Source organism: Chrysemys picta, chromosome 12 (genome assembly GCF_011386835.1).
Source record: "Chrysemys picta bellii isolate R12L10 chromosome 12, ASM1138683v2, whole genome shotgun sequence".
Taxonomy (NCBI): domain Eukaryota; kingdom Metazoa; phylum Chordata; order Testudines; family Emydidae; genus Chrysemys; species Chrysemys picta.
The window spans coordinates 1,476,728-1,503,104 of NC_088802.1; the positions used below are offsets into that span (position 1 = coordinate 1,476,728).

A 26,377-nucleotide genomic window follows, 5' to 3' on the forward strand; every position below is an offset into this window, starting at 1 on the left:
GCTTGGCTCCGGGAGAGGGGGTGGGGGAGCCCGGACTCCTGGGTTCCCTGCTTGGCTCTGGGAGGGAAGGGGGGGGAGCCCGGACTCCTGGGTTCCCTGCCTGGCTCCGGGGGGCGGGGATCTGGACGCTGCCCCCCCGTACTTGGCCTGCGCCTCGTCCAGGCTCTGCTCCGTGATGCCCATGATCTGCTGCAGGATCTCGCCGAGCTCCTGGCGCCGGGGCTCGCCGGGCTCGGGCCGGCCGGGGGGGGCAGCAGCCGCCCCTGCTCCTCCATGGCCCGACAGCGCCGGGGGGGCCCCGGGAGACTCCGGGGCTGCCAAGATGGAGCCGCGGCGGGGCGGGGGGGGGGGGGGGGGAGGGGTCGGGGCTCGCCCGGGCTCGCTGCAGCCGGCGCGTATCGGTGCTGCCCCCTGGCGACCGCGGAGGGAACGGGGGGGGGCCCTTAAAGGGACAGGACAGGAATTTCCGGGGGGTGAGGGCGCTCACAGGGGGAGGGGCCGGGAGCCAGGACTCCTGGGTTCTCTCCCCAGCGCTGGGCGGGGGAGGACCGGGAGCCAGGACTCCTGGGTTCTCGCCCCGGCGCTGAGCGGGGGAGGGACCGAAAGCCAGGACTCCTGGGTTCTCGCCCCGGCGCTGAGCGGGGGAGGGACCGAAAGCCAGGACTCCTGGGTTCTCGCCCCGGCGCTGAGCGGGGGAGGGACCGAAAGCCAGGACTCCTGGGTTCTCGCCCCGGCGCTGGGCGGGGAGGGGCCGGGAGCCAGGACTCCTGGGTTCTCGCCCCGGCGCTGGGTGGGGGAGGGGCCGGGAGCCAGGACTCTTGGGACCAGGCTACAGAAAATTTTCTTTTATTTTCCTCCAGACAAGGGCGGGGACCGGGGCCCCTTAGCACCCCCCCCCCCCGCAGCGATTGGGGGAGGGGAGAGCAGGGAACAGCCAATCACGTTCAAGGCAGCCAGGGCCCCTCCCCCCGCCGCGCCCCTGGACGGGGCGGGCCTGTAACCGGACCCCTCAAAGGGGCCTAGGAAAGGGCGGGGAGACCTGGGAGTGGGGTGAGCTGTGGGCTGTCCCCATTCCCCCCCCCCCGATTCCATGGATCCCAGACCCCCCCTGTGACCACTAGACCCCACTCCCCTCCGAGGGCTGGAGCCCCTCACTCCCGACCCACAGCCCCCGCCAGCCCGGCCCTGCCCCCCCCCAGCTCTGCCGGTGCCCCCTCACTCCCGACCCGCAGCCCCTGCCAGCCCAGCCCTGCCCCCCCAGCTCTGCCGGTGCCCCTCACTCCCGACCCGCAGCCCCTGCCAGCCCAGCCCTGCCCGCCCCAGCCCTGCCGGTGCCCCTCACTCCCGACCCTCAGCCCCCGCCAGCCCAGCCCTGCCCCCCCCAGCTCTGCCGGTGCCCCTCACTCCCGACCCGCAGCCCCGCCAGCCCAGCCCTGCGCCCCCCCAGCTCTGCCGGTGCCCCTCACTCCCGACCCGCAGCCCCTGCCAGCCCAGCCCTGCCCCCCCAGCTCTGCCGGTGCCCCTCACTCCCGACCCGCAGCCCCCGCCAGCCCAGCCCTGCCCCCCCCAGCCCTGCCGGTGCCCCTCACTCCCGACCCGCAGCCCCCGCCAGCCCAGCCCTGCCCCCCCCAGCTCTGCTGGTGCCCCTCACTCCCGACCTGCAGCCCCTGCTAGCCCGGCCCTGCCCCCCCAGCTCTGCCGGTGCCCCTCACTCCCGACCTGCAGCCCCCTGCTAGCCCAGCCCTGGCCCCCCCAGCTCTGCCGGTGCCCCTCACTCCCGACCCGCAGCCCCCGCCAGCCCGGCTCTGCCCCCCACAGCTCTGCCGGTGCCCCTCACTCCCGACCCGCAGCCCCCGCCAGCCCGGCCCTGCCCCCCGAGCTCTGCCGGTGCCCCTCACTCCCGACCCGCAGCCCCCGCCAGCCCGGCCCTGCCCCCCAGCTCTGCCGGTGCCCCTCACTCCCGACCCGCAGCCCCCCGCTAGCCCGGCCCTGCCACCCCCAGCTCTGCCGGTGCCCCTCACTCCCGACCCGCAGCCCCCGCTAGCCCGGCCCTGCCCCCCCCAGCTCTGCCGGTGCCCCTCACTCCCGACCCGCAGCCCCCGCTAGCCCGGCCCTGCCCCCCCCAGCTCTGCCGGTGCCCCTCACTCCCGACCCGCAGCCCCCGCCAGCCCAGCCCTGGGCCCCCCCCAGCCCTGCCGGTGCCCCTCACTCCCGACCCGCAGCCCCTGCTAGCCCAGCCCTGCCCCCCCCAGCTCTGCCGGTGCCCCTCACTCCCGACCCGCAGCCCCCGCCAGCCCAGCCTGGGCCCCCCCCCAGCCCTGCTGGTGCCCCTCACTCCCTGCGGCCCTGACTGCCTGGGGAGGGCGCCCCCTGCGCTGGCTGTTGCTGGGGGGGAAGTGAGTTGTTGGGGGCGGGGGGGGGATTGTGCAAAGTGGAAACCGCGTCTCTTTGGGGCGCAACATCCTGTGACGTGGGGGCGCGGGGGGGGCGGGGCGCCAGCCAATGGGGCGCTGGCAGGAAGGGCCGTGGTGGGGCAGCCAGGGCCCCGAACGGGGCGCGGCAGAGGGGCAGCCGGGAGCCGCGGTGAGGGGGGAGCTGGGGGGCAGCGGGTGGGGGCTGGGTGCTCCCCTGGGTGCGCGGGGCCAGTGGGTGGGAACAGGTGGGTTTGAGTGGGGGAGGGGCAATGAGGGACTGGGGTGGGGGCCCTGGAGAGGTCACAGGGGCTGGTTAGGGGAGGGGGACGGGGGGTCTTGCGGTGGGGGGTCGGGGGGGGGGGGGCCATGGTGCCAAAGGCCGGTTACTTTCAGTGGGTGAGCCCAGCTTCTGTCCCCCCTCCCCCGGCTCCCTCCCCGAGACTGCCCTGCCCCCCTGCTGGCCCCCTCCCCTGCCTGCCCTAGGCCTAGACCTCTCCCCTCCCCCAACTTCTTCCCCTCCCCCCATTTCCTCCCCTGGCTGGGGCAGGGGCTGGTGGCGGGGTTTGGGAAGCCCATGAGGGGCAGGGTGGGGGGGGCAGCTGGAGAGAGATGGAGCCGGCCAGGCCGAGGGGAGCGCCGGGGGGCAGTGGGATGGGCCCCCCATATCTCTGCCCCCCACATCTCTGCCCCCTTCCTGTTCCAGGCCATGACTAGTTTGGAGAGTGAGTGGGTGGTGGGGGACAACGCCCCAGCCGGGCCCCCCAGCCCAGCTTCCTTTGGGGGCTCAGCCCCCACGACTGACCCCCTGGTGCCCCCAGACGAGGACGTCGCAGGGAGGGACCCTGGGGGCGTCTCGGTGGGACAGGACCGGACCAGCAGCGACCGCGCCCTGCCCGGGACAGCTCCGACTCCCCCACACCGACAGAGGTGAGGAACAGAACCCAGGCGTCCTGGCGCCCCCCTCCCTCCCCTGCGCCGGGCAGGGAACCCAGGCATCCTGGTGCCCCCCTCCCTCCCCCGCGCCGGGCAGGGAACCCAGGCGTCCTGACCCCGCTCTCCCCCAGGCCGACCCCCTGGACCCCTTCGACCGGGAGCGGCTCTTCGACCTGCTCTTCCGCTCCCAGAGCCGGCGGCTGAATGAGCAGCGCTGTGTCCTGCCCGGCCTGCGGGGGGCGCCCCGCCACGACCCCGCCCGGCCCTGGCGCTCGGCTGCCCGGGACCCCCACCGAGGGCCTGCTGGGGGGAGCAGGTAAGAGATGCGGCCCCGCGCCGGCCTGTCCTGTGCCCCGACATCTCCTGACCCTCCCCCGACTCCCTGCCCCCCAACCCCTCGCCTGGCCCCAGCCCCTGCCCCCAAACCTTCCCCTCTGCCCCTGAATCCCTCCCCCTTCCCCTCTGCCCCCCAACCCCTCTCCTCTGCCCCAGCCCCCTCTTCTCTATCGCCCTGACCCAACCCCTCCTTCAATCCCTCTGCACGCCCCATGGCCCCCATCCCCTTCCCCCCTCACCCTGTGCCCCTCTTAGCTCCCCCCATCCAGCCCCTCCATTCCCAGCCTTCTTCCTCTTACCCCCATCACCTCCATCCCTCTGCAGCCATGGGGGGGGAGGGTGCAGTCTGGCAGGGGGGTGCAGCTATGGGGTGAAGTGGGGGTGCAGCTGTGGGGGGAGGTGTAGCAGGGGTAGAGCTGGGGGGGCACCGTCCAGCCCTGTCTAACCCCCCCAACCCCCCAGGGAAGTTCTGCTCGCTCACCTCGCTGCAGGCCGAGCAGTTCTTCGAGCTGGTGGCCACGGCCCAGGCCCGGCGGCTGGACGACCAGCGGGCTGACTTCGCAGGGGGACCCCCGGGGCCCGAGGGAGGGGGCTGAAGAGGGGGCTGAAGAGGGGGGCCAAGGGGCCTCCGGAGCCCCCCGACCAGGGGGAGGAGTTGTACAGCACCATCCTCACCCACCAGGTAAGAGGTGGTCCCCCGGAACCCCCACCCCCGAGTCCTGCCTGACCCCCCAGTCCCCGAGACCCCCACCCCATAACCCCTCCCTCCAGACCCCCCGAGATCATAGAATATCAGGGTTGGAAGGGACCTCAGGAGGTATCTAGTCCAACCCCTGCTCAAAGCAGACCAATTCCCAACTAAATCATCCCAGCCAGGGCTTTGTCAAGCCTAACCTGAAAAACCTCTTAAGGAAGGAGATTCCACCACCTCCCTAGGGAACCCATTCCAGTGCTTCACCACCCTCCTAGTGAAATAGTGTTTCCTAATATCCAACCTGGACCTCCCCCACTGCAACTTGAGACCATTGCTCCTTGTTCTGTCATCTGCCACCACTGAGAACAGCCGAGCTCCATCCTCTTTGGAACCCCCCTTCAGGTAGTTGAAGGCTGCGATCAATCCCCCCCCCCCCATTCTTCTCTTCTGGAGACTAAACAATCCCAGTTCCCTCAGCCTCTCCTCATAAGTCATGTGCTCCAGACCCCTAATCATTTTTGTTGCCCTCCGCTGGACTCTTTTCAATTTTTCCACATCCTTCTTGTAGTGTGGGGCCCAAAACTGACACAGTATTCCAGATGAGGCCTCACCAATGTCGAATAGAGGGGAATGATCACGTCCCTCGATCTGCTGGCAATGCCCCTACTTATACAGCCCAAAATGCTGTTAGCCTTCTTGCAACAAGGGCACACTGTGTTGTACTTAAAGTCCTGCACAGGATCTTTTCAGGGGGAATAAGGCAAAACGCCACATTTATTAGTAATACATGTATTCATTAACACTGTATTATATGCATATAATATATTACACTTACACACACACACACACACACACACTCCGTCTTGTTGTTACCAATTAGTTGCTCCCCTTAACTTCACTGGCCAGGTGAGTTAGATGGGGGAGGGGGTGGAGCCGGGCTTCTGCCGATCCGGATCGATGCTCCCATGTTGACAAGACGAGACCCGGGGTCCTCTGCAAGACACCTCACTTTTATAGCAGCTTTCCTCTTATGCAAATCTGTACCAGATTCAAACTCTGTGTCTGTGTCCACTGGTCCTTTGTGCTGCTTTCTTTTGAGTGTTGTCCAATGCTGCAAAGAGGGTGTTTCCAAAGAAGGTGCTTGCTTCTAACCCCGAGGCCGTCGGTATGTCTGCTTGTCTTTAATGAGCCCACTTGACACGTTTTATTGTCCTTGGGTCTGGCTCCCAGCCCCTCTCCAACAGTTGAGGCTGTCTGGAGGTGCTGCCTTCCATGCCTTGCTCATCCACACCTCATTCATTCAACAGGGCAATTGATTAAGAGTGGGGGGGGGGGGGGAGAGCTCTTGTTTCTACTGCTAGCAAAAAGACATTTTTCTTCTATCTTATTCTATCCTTAGGGGCTATAATATTATACCAAGGGCAATGCAAAGTTTCTAAATGAGGCCTTGACACAAAGTCCCATGAAAACAGAGGTCACACGTGGGTAGACCCACCACAAGGTTATATGAAGAGGCACAATGTAAAGTCATATGAAAATTATCAGAGATTGATCTACAACTGTTGACTCATATCCAGCTTCTCGTCCACTGTGACCCCTAGGTCCTTTTCTGCAGAACTGCTACCTAGCCATTCGGTCCCTAGTTTGTAGCAGTGCATGGGATTCTTCCGTCCTAAGTGCAGGACTCTGCACTTGTCCTTGTTGAACCTCATCAGGTTTCTTTTGGTCCAGTCCTCACATTTGTCTAGGTCCCTCTGTATCCGATCCCTACCCTCTAGTGTATCTACCACGCCTCCTAGTTTAGTGTCATCTGCAAACTTGCTGAGGGGTGCAGCCCACGCCATCCTCCAGATCATTAATGAAGATATTGAACAAAACCGGCCCCAGGACCGACCCTTGGGGCACTCCGCTTGAAACCGGCTGCCAACTAGACATGGAGCCATTGATCACTACCCGTTGAGCCCGACGATCTAGCCAGCTTTCTATCCACCTTACAGTCCATTCATCCAGCCCATACCTCTTTAACTTGCCGGCAAGAATACTGTGGGAGACCGTATCAAAAGCTTTGCTAAAGTCAAGGAATAACACATCCACTGCTTTCCCCTCATCCACAGAGCCAGTTATCTCATCAGAGAAGGCAATTAGGTTAGTCAGGCACGACTTCCCCTTCGTGAATCCATGCTGCCTGTTCCTGATCACTTTCCTCTCCTCTAAGTGCCTCAGAATTGATTCCTTCTGGACCTGCTCCATGATTTTTCCAGGGACTGAGGGGAGGCTGACTGGCCTGTAGTTCCCCGGATCCTCCTCCTTCCCTTTTTTCAAGATGGGCACTACATTAGCCTTTTTCCAGTCATCTGGGACCTCCCCCGATCGCCATGAGTTTTCAAAGATAATGGCTAATGGCTGTGCAATCTCATCCGCCAACTCCTTTAGCACCCTCAGATGCAGCGCATCCGGCCCCATGGACTTGTGCACGTCCAGGTTTTCTAGATAGTCCCGAACCACTTCTTTCTCCACAGAGGGCTGGTCACCTCCTCCCCAGGATCTCTCCCAGGGGCTCCTGCCCATCAGTTCCCTGAGATCCCCCCAGACCTGCCACCCCTGTGCCCTAACCCATGACCCCTGACAGCCCCCCCCGCAGACACTAACCCCCGTCCCCCCCCAGAGCCAGCGGCTGGAGGAGCAGCGCAGCGACCCCCCCATCCCGCTGGGGGCCCAGGAGCTCTTCGACCTGCTGCTGCGGGTGCAGGGGGGACGCATGGAGGAGCAGCGCTCGGAGCTCCCCCCTGCCCTGCTGCCCCACCCCTGCTGAGCCCCCCCCCGACGGGCAGGGGAAGGGGGGGCCAAGACCTGGCCCTGCTCGCTGCAGGAATGGGGGAGACAGCAGCTGAAACGGGGAGGGCTCATTCCCTCCCCAGTCCCCCGCTGATAGCTGAGAATGGACACAACTCGCTGTAGAAATGGGGGTCCCCCGCCCCCCCTGCTAACACCTGGGGGCTGGGAATGGACACAGCTCATGACGGAAATGGGGAACCCCCCAGGAAGCCCCGACTAAGGCTACTGGCTGAGACTGGCCCCAACTTGCTGCAGGAATTGGGGGGACCCTGGAGAGCTCAGCTGAGAACAGGGGCCTCAGTGCACAGATGGGGGACCCACCCACGTCCCCCCCCCCCACACACCAACGACCAGGGGCTGAGACCAGGCCGGACTCGCTGCAGGAACGGGGAACCCCCCCACGCCTGAGACCAGCCACGCCTCCTGATGCCCCCGGGTGGGCAAAGACGGGGGCTCCTGCCCCCCCCCCCAGAGCTGCCCCGGGGGGGGGGGGGGGGAGAGGGGCCAGAGACTCAGAGTTTTCTAAGCTAATTCCTGATGTTTGTGAAAAAGTAAAAAAACTGCTGGGGCAAAGGGGGGTGACAGCCTCTGATTGGGGGGGGAGCCAGGACTCCTGGGTTCACTCCGGGGTCTGGACTGGGCAGCGTCTCCCTGCGCCTCCGTTTCCCCCTCTGCCCCCCCCCAGACATTTTATCCCAGCCAGAGACAGTGGCATCAACTCACTTTATTCTCCAGCTGTGTGTGTGGGGGGGTGTAAATGGGGGTATAAATATGTGGGAGAGGGCGGGGGCAGGGGTTGGTGCCGGGGGGGGTCACCCACCCACCACCTGTCCCTCTGTGACAGGCAGGGTTGCAAAGCCCAGCCTCTTCCTGCTCCATGACATCATCACAAGGCTCCCCGTGTGACATCATCAGTTCCTGGGAGTGTGACATCACTTCCTGCCTGTCGTGCTTTCCCATTGGGCGCTGTCACGTCTTGTCAATGATGTCAGAGCACCTGAGGCTGTCAGTGTCCTGGGTGACATCATTTCCTGTCCACTGGGTTGCACGTTATGACATCACCGCCTTCCGTGTGACATCATTTCCAGGCTGCAACATCAGCATCCCGTGGGCATGTCACCACGCCACGGTGTGACCTCACTTCCTGTCTCTGACATCATCCTCTGGCGCTCGCTCTGCCCGCCTGGTGATGTCACAGCCCGGCATGGCCACACCCCTCTGCTGTCCAATCCGAGCTCCCTCCCCAGCAGCGCCCCGGGGGCGGAGTCACTGCACCAGGGGGGTGGAGTCACTGCACCAGGGCGGCGTCCGATTGGCCGGGAGCTCAGGGCCGGCGGGGCTCAAGGCAGGGGGCGGGCGGCTCCGGCTGCTCTGAGAGGGGGCGGAGCCTGGGGGGGCGGCGGGGCGGGGGGCCCAGGCGGGGGTCGTCCAGCAGGTGGAGCAGGTCGTGGTGGGCGCGGGAGAGGGCGGCGTCGCGGGGCAGGTGACCCAGCTCGTCCGGGAGCTGCCGGCTCGCCCGGTGCCGGAGCAGGATCCGCGCCACGTCTGCGCTGCCCTCCCGGGCCGCCAGGAACAGCGGGGTCTGCGCCTACGGGCACAGTGGGGTCAGGACACTGGGTGGGGGCTGGGAGCCAGGACTCCTGGGTTCTCTCCCCGGCTCTGGGAAGGGAGGGGGGCTGGTGGGTTAGAGCGGGGGGTGGGGAGCCAGGACTCCTGGGTTCTCTCCCTGGCTCTGGGAAGGGAGGGGGGCTGGTGGGTTAGAGCGGGGGGTGGGGAGCCAGGACTCCTGGGTTCTCTCCCCAGCTCTGGGAGGGGAGTGGGGCCTAGTGGTTAGAGTAGGGGGGGCTGAGAGCCAGGACTCTGGGGTTCTCCCCTGACTGTGCTAATGGAGGACCCCACCCCCCCAGTCCGGGCCCCGTTACCCGGTTGTCCTGGGCGTCCTTGCTGGCGCCGCTCCGGAGCAGGGCGAGGGCGGCCCGGGCATTATTCACAGCTGCAGCCCAGTGCAGGGCTGTCTTCCCTGCCAGGCAAGGGGGGGGTGAGACAGCGGAGCCAGGACCCCCGGCCTGCCCCCCCCCCGCCCCTTCTCTGCGGCCCCCCCCGGCACCCTCCGCCCACAGCCCAGCCCCCCGGCGCCCCCTGCTGGCCCCGTCCCCTCGCCCGGGCCCCTGGCGCCCCTGCTGACCCCACTTGTCGGCGGCATTGACAGCCGCCCCGCCCCGCAGCAGCTCCTCCGTCCCACTCTCCACCGCCAGGCGCGTGGCCAGGATCAGGGGGGTGGCGCCGTCGCTCATCCGGGCATCCAGGTCCGTCTGCCGGCAGCGAATCAGGATCTGGGGGGGGGAGGGGTGTGTGCGTGTGACATTAGGGTCGGGGCCTCCAGCCCCATTCCCCGCCCCCTACCCCATGGGACATGGGGCATGGCTCTGTGGCGCAGCCATCTTGGATTGTCCCCCATTCCCCAGCTAGGGCCCACTGGGATCTGCCCCCTGCCCGGAATTTCACACTTGATTTCTGCCCTGGGAACAGGGGGGGGAGTCGTACCAGAGTGGGAGGGCTGCGGGTTTGGGACTGGGGAGCCGTCTGGGAGGGGGAGGTTAGGGGGTTGTGGCTGGATGCTGCAGAGATCGGGGCGTGGTTTGCACCAGCCATCAGTAGGGCTCAGAGTGAACAGCCCAACTCGGGGCAGGTGGGGACAGACAGAGTAGCAACATCCAGCTCTCTGCAGGACTAGACAGGGACTTGGGGGACAGATCCCCCATTCCTGTCCCCCACCTCCCACCGCCCTGCCCCCGCACCTGGCAGGCCCCCAGGGCATCGGCCCCGATGGCACTGTGCAGGGGGCTGCGCCCCGCCCGGTCCCGCATGTTGGGGTCGGCACCGGCATCCAGGAGGCTGCGGACGGCGCTGGCCCGGGCGAAGCGGGCGGCCAGGTGCAGGGCTGTCTCCCCCGTCGCGTCCGTCTGGGCGTCCAGCCGCGCCCCCTGCGCCAGCAGCTCCCCCACGGTGCCCCCCGCGCACACCGCTGCCATCAGCGGCGTCACCCCATCTGCCATGGTGCGGAGAGACAAGCGTCAGGACGGGGGCGGGACTTCCCCCTTTCCCTGCCTGCCCTGGGGCGGGGCTTCCTGTTTTCCCACTTCCTGTGGGTGGGACTTACCTCCGTCACCGAATCCCTATAGGGCGGGACTTCCTCTTTTCCCCACCTGCCCTGGGGGGCTTCCTGTTTTCCCACTTCCTGTGGGCAGCACTTCCCCCTCTCAGCCAACCTCTAGCATGGGACTTCCTCTTGCCATGGGGGGCGGGACTTCCCCTTCCTCTGCAGGCCGGGACTCCCTCCTTTCACTCACTTCCTGCAGGGCAGGAATTCCCACGTGTAGTGGGCGGAACTTCCTCCTTTCCTCTGGGTGAAACTTCCTGTGGGCAGGACATCACCCTATCATCCCCCCGGGGTGGGACTTCCCACTTCCTGTGGGCGGGGTTTCCTCCCCACCCTGTACTGGTTCTGTGTATGTTTGAGGATATAGGGAGGGGGGACCCCACCCTGCCCCTCACCTGGCCCCCTGGTGTCAAGGTCCCGCCCCTCGGGGTCCTCGTCCTGGGGCGGGGTCAACATGATGCATTGTGGGATGGGAGCCCTGGCACGCAGGTGCTTGGGTGTCCATTGCCGGCAGTCCTGGTCCGAGGGGGGGGTGTCAGCCTGGCAGGAGGAGGATGGGGATTAATGGCCCCCCAAGTGTTATCGCCTCCCCACCAACCCCTGGCTTTGGGGCTCCCAGCCCCTCCCTCCGGGCAATGCCCCCAACCTCTCAATGGGAAGACGGGTCCCTGCCTGGCCCCCCGGGGCTCCCAGCCCAGTTGGGGTCACCCCGATACCTCGATTTCCTGAGGGGTCGGCTGCCCGTCGTCCTCCAACTCGGGGTCCAGCTTCAGAGGCCTGGGGGGGAGAAGTGGGGTGAGCGTCCCAGCCTGGCCCCCCAGGGGGTGCTGGAGGGGGGGGGGGGTCGCTGTGTCACTCACTTCAGCCCGATGGCGTCCTCTCCAACGGGGTCCCGGCGGCGCCGGGCGTTGGGGTCCCGGGGGCGGGCGAACCCCGTGGGGAGCCAGAGCACCCCCTGTTTCCTCGTCCCCCGGCGGCGCAGCCGGAGCCCGACCACGGCCCCCAGGGCCAGCGCCAGCCCCCCCGCGAGCAGGCTGCCGAGCAGGGGCCAGGGCAGCCGTGGGGCAGAGGCCTGGGGGTCTGGGGGGGGAGAGGCAGGGGGTGAAATTGGGGGCACAGGCTGACCCCCAATGACGGATCCTCCCCCACACCCCTCTTGGGACCCCTTCCCAACCTGGCCCCACTACCCCCCACCACTGCCTTGACCCCTCCCTGTCCCCCCTGGCCTGCCCCCCCTTGAGTATCCCTACACGATCCCCCCCAGCCTGTGCCCCCCCCACTGCCCTGCCCCCTCCCCAGCCCCCGCTTACCGCTGCTGGCCTCTTCGACCCACACGGCCGCCAGGGGGTGGGGGGTCAGCGCCCCCAGAGCGTTGGAGGCGGCCAGCGCCCCCAGGAAGCGCCGGGCGCCCTCGGGGGTTGTCAGGCAGCGCCCGGCGCAGCGGGACCCATCCACCACCAGGAACACGACGGACCTGGGGGGCGGCGCGGGGTCAGGGGCTGCTGGAAAGGGAGGTTTTGGGGGGCAGGGTCTCTCCCTATGGGGGTGGGGTCCGTGTTGGGACAGGGTGTTGATTGGGGAATCGGGAGTGGGAGGGATTGGGGGGGTCTCACCCAATGGTGTCCCTCTCCCCCATGGCAGGTCCCCGCAGTTGGCTGGGGATTCAGGGGCTGTGAAGATCGGGGGTGGGGCAATGGGGGATTTGGAAGGTCGAAGGGATTTGGGGGGTCAGGGGGTGTGGATTTTGGGGTGCAGGAATGCAGGATTTGGGGGTCAGGGGATGGGGGATTTGGAAGGTCAGGGTGTGTGGATATTGGGGTGTGGGAATGCGGGATTTGGGGGTTCAGGGGAGTCTCACTCACCCGATGGCGTCTGTCTCCCCCTCCTGGCCGGCTGCGGTGGGCGCAGGGTGCGGGGCAGGGCGGGGGGGCCTCCGGCCGGTGCGGTTCCCCCCGCCTGGCCCCTCGCGCCCCGTGTAGGGGTACAGCCTGGGCCGGCCCTGGGGGTCGCGCCGGGGGCTCAGCCCCACGCGCAGGGCCAGCGCCAGGGCGTGGAGAAGGCCGGGCAGGGCCGGGGGGGGCAGGGCAGCCGCCAGCCCCAGGGTGGCCCCCTCCCCCGCCGGCCCGGCCCCTCCCAGGGTGCAGTCCCCCCCGTCCCAGCCGCACTCGGGGGTCAGGCAGCCCCGGTCGCAGTGTCCGTTGGCAAAGTGGTCGTGGCAGTAGCGGGCGTAGGCCAGGCTGGTGGCAGAGACACGGGTTGGGGGTACCCTGCAGAGCTCCCCGGACCCACCCCCCACAGCCCCCCCGGGTCCCCCAGATTCCCCCAATCCACCCCCCACAGAGCCCCCCAGGATGTGCCCCCGGTCACACCTGGAGACACCCCCTGAACCCCCAATCCCTCTCAGCCCCCAATGTTCCCTCGCCTGGCAGCCCCCCAGATGCACCCACTCCCCATCCCCCCGATGAGACCCCCCCCCATCGCAGACCCCATCCCCCCACCCCAGCAGCGAGTCCGAGCTCAAAGCCGGCCCCGTTCCCCGCCCCAGCCCGGCCCGGCGCCCCCCGAGGCCCCTCACCTGCAGCTGGCCGGGCGGCAGTCGTACCCATCATACAGACAGGCCTCGCTGTCGCACTGGGGCTGGCAGCGCCCGTCGCGGAAGCCCGGCTGGCACAGCTCCGGGCACCCCGCCCAGGGCTCCAGCACCCCCAGCGAGCAGTCACCCCCGTCCCAGGCGCTGGAGGGGGAGCTGCAGGCCGGGTGGCAGATGCCATCCCCCGCCAGCTCCCCGCAGGGCCCCCCCGCCCCAGGCTGGGGGCAGGCCGAGCCGCCGGGGGGGCAGGGCGCCGGGGGGCGGGCCTGGAGGCAATCGGGGCCCCCGTAGCCTCCCGGGCAGAGGCAGCGGGGACCGGCCGGGGGCTGGACACACACCCCTTCGTGGTGGCAGTAGTGGGATCCACAGGGGGGCAGCTGGACGTCGCAGGTGGCACCGCTGTAACCCTGGGGGTGCGGAAAGAGGTGGGGGTCAGATGGATAATGAGGAAAGGGACCCAGGCATCCAGCAAGGGAGAGGCAAAAGGACCCAAGTGTCCGGCAGGGGAAGGGGAGCAGGGAAAGGATCCAGGAATCTGGCGATGGAGGGGGAAAGGGACCCAGGCATCAGGGGCGGGGGAATGGGGAGCGGTGAAAGGACCCAGGCGTCCGGCAGGGAATGGAGAGCGGGGAAAGGACCCAGGCGTCCGGTAGTGGAGGGGGAAAAGGACCCAGGCATTTGGGTCAGGGGAGGAGGGAGTGGGGAAAGGACCCAGGCGTCCGGGGGAGCTCACCGAAGGGCAGCGGCAGGTGAAGCCGGAGGGGGTGCTGGCCGTCACAGCGCAGGTCCCCCCATTGGCACATGGGTTTGATTGGCAGCTGTCAATCACTGACTCACACTGGGATCCTGGCGGGGGGGCACAGGAGAGTTAGAACAGGCCGTCCCTGGAGCCCCCCCCGCCGCCCAACAACCCCCCTCGACCGCCCCACCCCCAACGAACCCTCCCCCATCCTGCCCTGGCCCCCCGCCCCTCCCCCGCCCACTTACCGTGCGTGCTGGGGGGGCAGGCGCAGTAGGGGCCGGTGGGGCGCTGGGAGCAGGTGCCCCCGTTCTGGCAGGGCAGGGGTTGGCAGGGCCCCCCAGGCCCCGGCTCTGAGCAGTTCACCCCGTGCTGCCCGGGCGGGCACTACAATGGGGAGAGGTCAGGGGTCAGCCCAGGCAGGGTCCCCCCCCAGCACAGGGCCGAGGGACCCCGGCGTCCGGGCAGGGACCCCGGCGTCCGCGCAGCTCACCTGGCAGACGTAGCCCCCAGGCCGGGCCAGGCAGGTGGCCCCGTGTTCGCAGGGGTCCGGTTGGCACCGATTGGCCTCCTGGCGGCAGGACGGGCCCCCCCAGCCCGGGGGGCAGGAGCAGCGCGGGGTCACCCCCCCGTCCACGCAGTGCCCCCCGTTCCCGCACAGCTCCTCCAGCCGCACCCCTAGGGGCAGAGCAGGGCAGTGAGCCCCCGGCTGGAGCTGCCCCCCACACCTCCGAGAGCCCCCCTTTCCCCTCCCCCACTGCCCCCATCCCTCCTCATGCTCCTGCTACCCCCTCCCCTGACATCCCCTACTCCCCCACTCCCCCCATTCCTTTTCCTTGAACCCCCAGACCTCCGGCCCCCCATTCCTCCCTCCAGCCCCCCCTCGGCACCTCGTCTCTGGGCGGCCGCCTGGCAGGGGCTCTGCGGCTCCTGGCATAGGGCCCCCCCCCAGGCTGGGGGGCAGCGGCAGCGGGGTGGGGAGGGGCCACCCAGCTGGCAGCGCCCCCCGTTCTGGCATGGGGGGCAGCGGGGGGTCAGCGGCGTCTGGGGGAGAGACAGAGACCGTCAGGGAGAACCCCCAGCCCCTCAGTGGGGAGACACTGTATCCCCCACCCCCCCTACCCCTCTCACCTCCCTGCTCCCCTCCCCCCTGCCCCTCATCTGGCAGCGCTCCCCTCCCCCCATACCCCTCTCCCCTCCCTGCTCCCCTCCCCCCCCTGCCCCTCACCTGGCAGCGCTCCCCGCCCCCCGGGCCCCTCTCCCCTCCCTGCTCCCCTCCCCCCCTGCCCCTCACCTGGCAGCGCTCCCCTCCCCCCCGTGCCCCTCTCCCCTCCCTGCTCCCCTCCCCCCCCTGCCCCTCACCTGGCAGCGCTCCCCTCCCCCCCGTGCCCCTTTCCCCTCCCTGCTCCCCCCCCGCCCCTCACCTGGCAGTGCTCCCCACTGAACGCCGGGGGGCAGAGGCAGCTGAAGGATCCGGCCCCGTCCAGGCAGGACCCACCGTTCGCGCAGGGATCTGGGGGAGAGATGGGGTCAGCGCCACCCCCCACAGTGCCCCTCGGCCCCAGCCCCCCAGCCCTGAGACCCCTCACCCCCTTAGCCTCACCCCATCCCAGTACTGGCCTCCCTGCCCCCCAGCTCCCCAGCCCTGAGACCCCCCCACCCCCTTAGCCCCACCCCATCCCGGTACCGGCCTCCCTGCCCCCCAGCCCTGAGACCCCCCCAGCCCCTTAGTCCCCCCCTCATGTCCCCCAGACCTGAGTCCCTCCACCCAATGACCCCCCCGGTCCCTCCCACTCACTGGGGGCGCACTGGTCCAGGTCGCTCTCACAACGCTCCCCGCTGAACCCCGGGGGGCAGAGGCAGAGGTACCCCACAGGGCTGTTCTGGCAGGTGCCCCCGTTCCGACACGACCCCCCCCGGCACCCGTCCAGCTCCTCCTCGCACTTCACACCTGGGGGCAGAGACAGAGCGGGGAACCCAGGGCAGGGCTGGGCTGGCAGGGGGCTGCGGGTCGGGAGTGAGGGGCGCCGGGGGAGCAGGGGCTGCGGGTCAGGAGTGGGGGGCGCCGGGCAGAGCTGGGAGGCTGCGGGTCAGGAGTGGGAGGCGCCGGGGGAGCCAGGGGCTGCGGGTCGGGAGTGGGGGGCGCTGGGGGAGCCGGGGGCTGTGGGTCGGGAGTGAGGGGCACCGGGCAGAGCTGGGAGGCTGTGGGTCGGGAGTGAGGGGCACCGGGCAGAGCTGGGGGGCTGCGGGTCGGGAGTGAGGGGCGCCGGGGGAGCAGGGGGCTGCGGGTCAGGAGTGGGGGGCGCCGGGCAGAGCTGGGGGGCTGCGGGTCGGGAGTGAGGGGCGCTGGGCAGAGCTGGGGGGCTGCAGATCAGGAGGGGGGGCGCCGGGGGAGCAGGGGGCTGTGGGTCGGGAGTGGGGGGCGCCGGGGGAGCCGGGGGCTGCGGATCGGGAGTGAGGGGCACCGGGCAGAGCTGGGGGGCTGCGGGTCGGGAGTGAGGGGCGCCGGGGGAGCCGGGGGCTGTGGATCGGGAGTGAGGGGCACCGGGCAGAGCTGGGGGGCTGCGGGTCGGGAGTGGGGGGCACCGGGGGAGCCGGGGGCTGCAGATCGGGAGTGGGGGTCGGGAGTGGGGGGGCCATTACCTGTGAACCCCTGGGGGCAGGTGCAGCTGTAGCCGTGGGGCTGGGGCTGGCAGGTCGCCCCCTGGGGGCAGGGCCCCGAATCGCAGGGGTCGATCTCGGCCGAGCAGTCCCGGCCCGTCCAGCCGGGGGCGCAGACGCACAGAGCCCTGTGTGGGGCAGGGGGGCGGGGTCAGTGTGAGGTTCCGCCCCCCATCCCACCCCCCAGCCCCGGCCCCCCTTACCCCTGCGGGTGGCTCTGGCAGGTGCCCTGGGCGCAGGGCCACTGGCTGCAGGCGTCGCTCCAGGGGGCGCAGTCGGGGCCCGTGAAGCCCGGGGGGCAGAGGCAGGAGAAGCCACCCGCGACCTCCAGGCAGGTGCCCCGCTGGCAGGGGTCACTGGCGCAGGCCCCCACCTCTTCCAGGCAGCGCGGCCCCTCAAATCCTGGGGCGACGGGAGTGTCAGGGGGGCTCCAACCCAGCTCCCCAGTCCCTGCCCCACGTCCCCCAGGGGAATCCCCCAAATCCGCCCCCCTATGCCCGTGTCCCCTGGGTCCTTGTACCCCCAAATCTACACTCCCCTGTCCCAGTTCTAATGTCCCCCAACAGAGACAGATCCCCCAAGTCCCGGTCCATGCCCAGCCCCTCCCCGAGACAGCCCCCACCCCCCCATTCCCGGTCCATGCCCAGCCCCCCAGATCCCGGTCCATGCCCAGCCCCCCCATGACAGCCCCCAGCCCCCCAGATCCCAGTCCATGCCCAGCCCCCCATGGCAGCCCCCAGCCCCCCAGATCTCGGTCCATGCCCAGCCCCCCGAGACAGCCCCCAGCCCCCCCAAGGCAGCCCCCAGCCCCCCAGATCCCAGTCCATGCCCAGCCCTCTCATGGCAGCCCCCAGCCCCCCAGATCCCAGTGGGCGTCTCACCAGGGGGGCAGTGGCAGCGGAAGGCCCCCGTCCCGGCCTGGCAGCGCCCCCCGTTCCCGCAGGGGTGACTGGCGCAGGGGTCGGCCTCTCGCTCGCACGTGGGCCCCAGGGAGCCGGGGGGGCAGAGGCACTGGAAGTGGCCGAGCAGGTCCAGGCAGGGCGCCCCCCGCAGGCAGGGCTGGCTCAGACACTCGTTCACGTCGGCCTCGCAGCGGGACCCCGTGTAGCCGGCCGGGCAGCGGCACCGGAAGGAGCCCACGGTGTTCTCACAGCGCCCGCCGTGCTCGCACGGCTCCGCGCCTGGGGGAGGGGCGTCAGGGGGCTGGCGTGGGGCCAACACGGCAACGACACACGATGAACACGCCTGGACACGGGGGGCCAGGCACTGACACGCGATGAACACGCCTGGACATGGGTCCATGTGCAGACATGCGGACATGCCTGGAAACGGGGAGCCATGCACCGACACACGATGAACATGCCTGGACACGGGGGGGCAGGCACCAACACACAATGAACACGCCTGGACTCAGGGGCCATGTGCAGACACACGATCAACACGCCTGGACACAGAGGGCCATGAACCAACATGTGATGAACATGCGTGGACTTGGGGGGCCACGCAATGACATGTGATGGACACATGTAGACAACACATACAGACACACATGGAAAATATGCCCAGACATGTAATGCACACACACAGTCATGTGATGCAGATGAAGGCACACAAACAACACAAATGTGAATGTCCACGCAGACACACAGGATGGTGCATAAACGTGCAAAGCACACGCACAGACACAGGGCAACAGGCAGAGATTTAATTCACGGGCCTGGCCCACATGCTCAGCGACACGGGACCTGCCCCGATGTGCCGTTCACGTGACATGCGGGCAGAGACACGCAGCTGATCGTGCCCTGCCTGTGCCCGACCCCCGGCCTCACTCACCCAGCTGGCACTCGTCCAGGTCCTGGTGGCAGGTGGGCCCGGTGGAGCCCGGCTGGCACACGCACACGGCCGAGCCCGTCAGGGGGTTGGTGTCGCACGAGGCCTCCGCGTGGCAGGGGCTGCTCAGGCAGGCGTCGCTCAGGTGGCACAGGAGCCCTGGGGGCGTCAGATGGGGTGAGAGATGCCCCCACCCAGAGCCAGCCGCACCCAGATCGGGGCCTGCCCCATTCCCCGCCCCCCTGAGCCAGCCAGTCCCTGCCCTGGGGCTGGTGGGAGCCGGCGCCCCCTAGAGGGGACAGGCCCACCCCACTCCCCACCCCCCGGCCGGCCCCACCTGTGCGCCCCGGGGGGCACTGGCAGAGGAAGGTGCCCACGCGGTCCAGGCAGGTGGCGCCGGGGAAGCAGGTGGCCGAGACGCAGTCGTCCACATTGTGGCTGCAGCTGGTGCCCGACCAGCCGTTGACGCAGACGCAGCGGAAGCCCCCGGGCAGGTTGTGGCAGGTGCCACCGTGGTGGCAGGGGGGGGCCCCCGGCGCCAGGCACTCGTCGTCGTCCCCCGAGCAGTCCCAGCCTGCGGGGAGCACATCAGGATGCCGGGGGGGCTAGTGGTTAGAGCGGGGGGGCTGGGAGCCAGAACTCCTGGGTTCTCTCCCCAGCTCTGGGAGGGGAGTGGGGGCTGGTGGGTTAGAGCAGGGGGGTCTGGGAGCCAGAACTCCTGGGTTCTCTCCCGGCTCTGGGAGGGGAGTGGGGGCTGGTGGTTAGAGCAGGGGGGGCTGGGAGCCAGAACTCCTGGGTTCTCTCCCGGCTCTGGGAGGGGAGTGGGGGCTAGTGGTTAGAGCGGGGGGGGGGGTACTGGGAGCCAGAACTCCTGGGTTCTCTCCCTGGCTCTGGGAGGGGAGTGGGATCTAGTGGTTAGAGCAGGGGGGCTGGGAGCCAGGACTCCTGGGTTCTCTCCCCGGCTCTGGGAGGGGAGTGGGGATGGGTGGGTCAGAGCAGGGGGGCTGGGAGCCTGAACGCCTGGGTCCTGTCCCTAGTAAGGGATGGGGGGTGTCCTACTCACCCGTCCAGCCGGGGGGGCAGAGGCAGGAGTACGTCCCCACCCCGTCCTGGCAAGCCCCCCCGTTCCGGCAGTGGTGCTCCACGCAGTCGTCGGGGTTCACCTCACACAGCTGCCCCGTGTACCCTGGGGGGGGACAGAGAGAGACGCCCCCGGGGGGGGGTAATTCAGCCGCAGTCGCTCCCCTCCACAGCGGGCGGCCATGTTGGGAGCCACGGTTCCAGGGCGGAGGGGCTGGGGAGGTTGGCTATCTTGGAGACTGGCCTCCGGCGGTGCCTGCTGACCCCCCCCCACCGAGTCCCCCCCATTCCCAGTCACCCCCAGGAATGGGTCTGGTTCTAATTAGCCCCGTCCCATAACGGCCCCGTTGAACATAACAGCTGGTGGGAGGAACCAAGAACATGGCGGCCATATTGGATTGGTCTGTCTAGGGGAAGGGGCCTCTGTGCGGTTCTGAGCGTGATCTCTTCTCTCACTGACAGGGCCAGGCCAGAGAGGGTCAATTCCCGTCGACACCCACCTGCCCCAGGGCCCAACTTCAGAGACTCGTTAGGAAGATCTGGGAATGAGCAGAGCTGGGAAACGCAGCCGCATCGTTAGGGAGACGGGAGCTGTGTGCTCAGGGCTTGGGGGGTCAGCAAAGTCTTGTGTATTGCTAGGGCTTCGACCAAAACAGGGATATTAACATTTAGGGAGACACTGGCGGGAAATAGTATTATTGTCTCTAGGTCTCTTTGAAGGTTGTGGTGACCTGGATCTGAACTGTTTCATGGATAAATGACCCTGTGCTAATTGCCAGGATGTTTAAAAGAAGGAAAGTTAGGCCAATTGTTTTCTCAGACCGAGCGGCTGCTGGAAATGTATAAAAACCCTGGGACACGATCCTGCTTCATCTCAGATCTGCTTTGGGTTTCAAGAGGGGGAAACCTTAAACCACAAGGATTGAGATCCCCAGTCACTGACTGGAGCCACCCTGAATATGGACATTGGACTATAACCTCTGGACTATTTCTAAAAGGACTTTTGGCCACTACAAGCTCATCTCTGCTGTGTCTGAACCTCAAGAATTGAATTCAAGTCTGTCTGTAGATTGATCTTTTCACCAACACTCTCTCGCTTTTCTTTTTTAATAAATTTTAGTTTAGTTAATAAGAATTGGCTGTAGTATGTATTTTGGGTAAGATCTGAGTTATCATTGGACCTGGGTGTGTGGCTGACTCTTTGGGGTTGGAAGAACATTTTCTTTTATATGATGAAAGAAGATTTTCAGTAATCATCATCATATCTGACGTGTGTCTGGACGGAGGCCTGAGGCCGGGCACTTTAAGGGAACTGCGTTGTTTGGACGTCTGAGTAACCAGGGAGGTTCTATAGAAGCTGTTTTGGGCTGGTTGGTAAATCTCAGCACTGGAGGATCCACCAGCGTTGGGGGTTTGTCTGCCCCGGTCTGTTTGCAGTTCACCCTGATTGAGTGACCTCAGCACCGTCACAGCCTTGATGGGGCGGCCATATTGGATTGGTTCTGTCTAGGGGAAGGCATCTCAATGTGGCGGCCATATTGGATTGGCCCTGTCCGGGGGATGAGAAATCGATGGGGCGGCCCTACTGGGACGGTCCAGTCTACAGGAACGGGCCAGGGCCTGGCGGCCATATTGGGCACCAGCGGACGATACGTCACCTCGGCGGCCATATTGAACGTCGGCCCCACGTGCGACAAGGCGCCCCCGGCCCAGCCCCCGCCCCCGCCGCGGCGCAGCCCCCACCTGGCGGGCACAGGCAGCCGTGGAAGCCGCCGGGCAGGGGGCGGCAGGTCCCGCCGTGCAGACACAGCCCGGCGGAGCAGGGCCCGGCGCGGTGCTGGCACTGGGGGCCAGAGAAGCCGGGGGGGCAGAGGCAGCGGAAGGAGCCCAGGCTGTTGAGACAGGTGCCCCCGTTGGCGCAGGGCCCGGGGTCCCGGTAGCACTCGTTGACGTCGTGCTGGCAGGTGTGGCCGTCGAAGCCGGGCAGGCACTGGCACACGATGTGCGGGTAGGTGAGCAGGCAGGTGCCCCCGTTGGCGCAGGGGTTGGTGGGGCAGAAATCCATCAGCTGGCAGTTCTTCCCTGGACGGGACCCCGCATCAGAGCCAGGGAGAGAACCCAGGAGTCCTGGCTCCCGCCCCCCTCCCAGAGCCACGGAGAGAACCCAGGAGTCCTGGCTCCTGCCCCACTCCCAGAGCTGGGGAGAGAACCCAGGAGTCCTGGCTCCCAGCCCCCCACCCCCTTGCTCTAACCACCAGCCCCCACTCCCCTCCCAGAGCCGGGGAGAGAACCCAGGAGTCCTGGCTCCCGCCCCCCTCCCAGAGCCAGGGAGAGAACCCAGGAGTCCTGGCTCCTGCCCCACTCCCAGAGCCGGGGAGAGAACCCAGGAGTCCTGGCTCCCAGCCCCCCACCCCCTTGCTCTAACTACCAGCCCCCACTCTCCTCCCAGAGCCGGGGAGAGAACCCAGGAGTCCTGGCTCCCAGCCCCCCACCCCCCTGCTCTAACCACCAGCCCCCACTCCCCTCCCAGAGCTGGGATAGAACCCATGCGTCCGGGCACCTACCTGTCCATCCTTCCATGCACAGGCAGCGGTACTGGGCGCTGGACAGGCGCTGGCAGGTGCCGCGTTTCTGGCAGGGCGAGGGGAAGCAGGGGTCGCCCACGGCCCCCTGGCACTCGTCCCCGGTGAACCCTGGGGGGCAGGAGCAGGTGTAGGTGGGGGGCACCGAGGGGTGGAAGAGCCGGGGGAAGCAGGTGCCCCCATTCCGGCAGCGCCCGGGGCGGCACGGGTCCTGGAACTGGCACGACTCCCCCACAAAGCTGGGGGGGCAGCTGGGGAGAGAGAACCCAGGAGTCCAGTGAGGGGAGAGGGAGTTAAGCCCCACATTTTCCCTCCCCCCAAAACCCCCCAATCAGCTCCCTCCCCCTGGGTTCCCCTCAACTCACAGGCAGGAGCGGCTCCCATCGGGGTGTGCCAGGCAGGTGCCCCCGTTCGTGCAGGGATCCCGGGCGCAGGTCAGACCTGGGGGGGGGCGTGGACAGACGGACGGCGGGGGTCAGAACACCCTCAGACATGGAGACCCCATCTCCCCAGCCCTCCACCCCTACCCCAGAGCCCCGGCTGTACCTCGCCCAGGGGTCCTTATCCCGGGATAAGCCCCTGGTACAGACGCCCTTATCCCGGGATAAAGCAGCCAATCCCCCCCTTTAGCTCCGTCCTCCACAGGGGGGCACGGGGGATTTCTCTCCCCCACAGGGACGGCTCCGCGCTGCCCCCCAGCCGGGGGATCTCCCAATGGGGACCGAACCAGCCGGCCCCACTATGGGCACAGAGAACCCAGGAGTCCTGCCAGACACGGGGGGCAGCTGCCTGGGGGGGGGGTTCGAGCATTTCTGTTAATTGGTTTCCAGTTCTGGATGGGATGAAATGACGGAATAATGGGTGTGACGTAGCCCAGGGGAGCTTGACAATGCGACAGAAAATCCATCGCGTCAGAGGATACAGCGTTCAAACGTGTCGCACGGCTGGGTTCGGATTTCATACACTGCACCCCCCGGGCCGAGAGCACGGAACGGAGCTGAGTTCACGGGATTATTTTAATATAATAGGACACGGAATACGACAACATGAAAATAACCTTAACGTTCATAAATCTATTATACGCACGACTGAAATATTAGAGAGCGATTCGAATGTAAATATATTTGATAAGATATTTAATATGAACCATATTTGAAATCTAATTGTATATGTAAAATATATTACAATATTATAAACAGCAAACAGTATAGTCAATATTTTAATCTTCAACTTAATAGATACCTATAATATGAACACAATAGATCTTCTATTGAATCTTGATAGCTTGATCTGACTAGATCACATGAAATGTCAAATAGATCATTAATTTTAAGACTAGATTATTATATTGACCATTTTAATATATTATACTTATATAATAGCGATTCTATTTCATATTTATTAGAACATGTATTAAGTATAATAGTATATATTCTTCAGTTTAGTGTGTAAACACACACACACACACACAATAATATATATTTTATATATATATAAAAATGAAATATTCAAACAATAGCTCTCATATTAGCATATGCCATTCCGTATAAGAATGGCAGTAATGAATGAGCAGTCTCTGTAACACCACCCCCTAGCGTACCCCTGGGGTTCTGTTTACTAGGGCACCATTCACTAGCGTTGCACCGAATAGCTAGTCCAGCGCAATGTGACACTGGCTCGTTCACGTGGCCGCTAGCAGTGGTGGTCACTAGGCCGTGTAAACGGAAGCGAAGTGACGCCCCCTGAGCACGCGGACACGACGCGATTTTACCTGGGCGAAAGGAGCGGTTGGAAACAGCCAGACGGGCCTTTCCCGGCCGCCATGACCCTGCCCCCCCATCCCATCCCCAGCATCTGCATTTCGAGGTCTCTGCGTTTCTGTCCCAAAGCCGGGGGACAGGGGAGCTTGAGCCGTCACGGACCTGCAGGCCCATTAGCGCATCGAATCTGACCTGCTTTATGGCCCAGGCCTGAGAACGTCCCCCGCTGCCCTGCCCCACACAGACACACACGGCCCCCAATACATCGCCAGCTCCTTGGGCACAGGGCTGGCTGCGAGCAGGCGCGGGGGATTTCGCAGCCAGGAACTCGCCTGGGAAACAGGACTTGGTGCCATTTCTTCTCCTGAAGCCACCCAAGGACTGGCCACTGCTGGGCCTCCTCCACACACACACTGGCGAAAGGCCCCTTTATCCTGGGACAAGGGCCCCACCCTCGGGACTGTCCCAGGAGAGCAGAACCGGGAGGCCACGTGAGGACAAGGCCAGTGTTTACCCGCTGGACACAATCCTTCGCCAGCGAGGTGCCACTCCCCCCCCAGACCGTGGTGCCAGCGTCCGTCACCCACCTGGGACCTCCTCAAAACCCAGAACCCCAGAAACGCCCAACGAGCTACCTCACAACCCTCCTGCTTTGCCACAGTGCCTGCCGGTGCCCACTGCTGCCTTATGCCACCCGCCCAGGTGTTCCCAGGATCGCCCTCGTCTGAGCAGCCGGGAAAGGCACCCAGGTGCTCAGCGCATGGCCAGCGGCCCGGCTACAGGGGCGCAGGATCAGCCCGGACGTCCCGGGTTTCGGGCCCTCGAGGTGGCAGCTCTCAACATCCAACAGGGCGGGGGGGAGGGCAGGGGTACCATGACCCAGCATTAGACCCGCACTATAACAACTGAAGGAGGGCTGGCTCCCGCGACCCCCGGACTCACTCACTGGCCAAGTCACTCCTCAGTGCCTCGGTTTCCCCACCTGGACACTGGGGAGAATGAGCCCCACCTGTGTTATAAGGCGCTTGGAGCTGTACAAAGGAGGTTGGCTTCTTAATCCCTATTGCACAGATGGGGAAACAGAGGCATGGGGCGGGGAAAGGAACTTGGCCAAGGTCACCCAGCACAGCAGTGGCAGAGCTGGGGATGGAACCCAGGAGTCCTGGCACACTGGCCACTCCACTCCCCCTTAATTAAACAGCACTAATTACGCCCCCCCCTCGCTGCCCCTGGCGCCCGTTACCTGGCGTTTGTTCTCCCCTCCCTTGCCCGCCTTGGCACCGGCTCCCTCTGCCCATTAATTAACCTCGGTTCCTTCATTGCCATTAATTCCCTCTTGCCTCCCCGTGCAATTAAATTCCCACCCGGCAATTCCTTCATTTGCATTCACTAATGGGCAATAATCGCAGGCGGGCGCACGGGCATCCCCCGCCCTGTCGCTACTGGGCACCGATTTCCCCCCCCCCGACTAATGAACGGCACCAGTTATCCCCCCCTGCAGCCTTTGAATTCTTTATTAATCCGCCCCCCCGCAGCCTTTGAATTCTTTATTAATCCGCCCCCACTCTTCCCCAAGTCCCCCCGCATCCTGCCCCCCCAGTTCCTGTTGTTTTCCTGTTGTTCCCGATTCTGACTGTCCCGGCGGCATCCGGACCTCGGGGAGGGGTTCCGGGGCGGGGGCGCTGAGCGTGGGAATCAGTCGGGGGGGGGGGGAAACGATCACCCCCACTACACATGCGGTGCCAGCCAGGTGTACACACACACACACACACGGTGCCCACCAGGTACACACAGACACACACACACGGTACCAGCCGGGGACACACACACACACACAGTGCCAGCCGGGTGTACACACACACACAAACACACACGGTGCCAGCCAGGTACACACACAGAGACACACACAGTGCCAGCCAGGTGTACACACACACAGACATACACACGATGCCAGCCAGGTGTACACACACACACATAGTGCCAGCCGGGTACACACAGACACACACACACAGTGCCAGCCGGGTGTACACACACACAGACACACACACGATGCCAGCCAGGTGTACACACACACACGGTGCCAGCCGGGTGTACACACACAGAGACACACACAGTGCCAGCCAGGTGTACACACACACAGACACACACACGATGCCAGCCAGGTGTACACACACACATAGTGCCAGCCGGGTACACACAGACACAGACACACACACAGTGCCAGCCGGGTGTACACACACATAGACACTGACACACAGTGCCTGCCGGGTACACACACAGACACACACACAGTGCCAGCCGGGTACACACAGACACAGAACCACACACACGGTGCCAGCGGGGTACACACAGACACACACACACGGTGCCAGCCGCGTACACACACACACACACGGTGCCAGCCATGCCCACCCCCAGGCAGCAGGTGCCCAGATAAGTCAGGGGGCTCCCGGGGGGGCCTCCCACTCCCCAGCCTGCTCCCCCCCGGGTTCCCCCCCCGTACCTCGGGCCAGCGGCAGCAGCAGCAGCAGCAGCGGCCCCATCGCTGAGCACGGAGCCCCCCAGCCCCGAGCCCGGCCCCCGCCCGGCCATTGTCCAGAGCTTCCTGACCCACAATGCAGGGAGGGACCCGGACCCGCCCCCTTCCTGCCCCCCAGTCCGGGAGCACCCTGCCCCCGCACGGACCCCTCCGCAGAGCGACCGGCGGGGCCAGAGCCGGCCGGGCTGCCCCCGTGCCCCAGGGCGGCGCTAGGGGTGGGGTCA

At 66.2% G+C, this 26,377-nt stretch overlaps 1 protein-coding gene and 1 non-coding gene across 3 annotated transcripts; one reads left to right on the top strand and one right to left on the bottom strand.

The window, feature by feature from the left end:
- Positions 1-2,106: 2,106 nt before the first annotated feature.
- LOC112060906 (uncharacterized) lies at positions 2,107-4,260 on the top strand. 2 transcript variants are annotated; one of them, XR_010591962.1, is made up of 4 exons: positions 2,107-2,396; positions 3,118-3,341; positions 3,479-3,663; positions 4,146-4,260. It is a non-coding gene; the product is annotated as an uncharacterized LOC112060906 (transcript). The 2 variants fall into 2 exon arrangements; XR_010591961.1 differs by lacking the exon at positions 2,107-2,396 and adding an exon at positions 2,431-2,583.
- A 2,911-nt stretch (positions 4,261-7,171) lies between these two features.
- Positions 7,172-26,305, bottom strand: NOTCH4 (notch receptor 4). Its single transcript, XM_065564006.1, has 26 exons — positions 26,118-26,305; positions 22,220-22,295; positions 21,837-22,105; positions 21,016-21,354; positions 19,256-19,378; positions 18,530-18,766; positions 18,196-18,351; positions 17,244-17,543; positions 16,566-16,764; positions 16,345-16,490; positions 15,500-15,652; positions 15,126-15,214; positions 14,592-14,745; positions 14,195-14,379; positions 13,950-14,088; positions 13,696-13,808; positions 12,948-13,369; positions 12,235-12,609; positions 11,683-11,846; positions 11,233-11,452; positions 11,089-11,149; positions 10,768-10,912; positions 10,011-10,261; positions 9,398-9,545; positions 9,135-9,232; positions 7,172-8,800 (listed from the first exon to the last, which is right to left on the bottom strand). The coding sequence occupies exons 1-26, from the start codon at positions 26,155-26,157 to the stop codon at positions 8,537-8,539; spliced, it is 4,866 nt and encodes a 1,621-aa protein (XP_065420078.1). The 5' UTR covers positions 26,158-26,305; the 3' UTR covers positions 7,172-8,536.
- Positions 26,306-26,377: the final 72 nt, after the last annotated feature.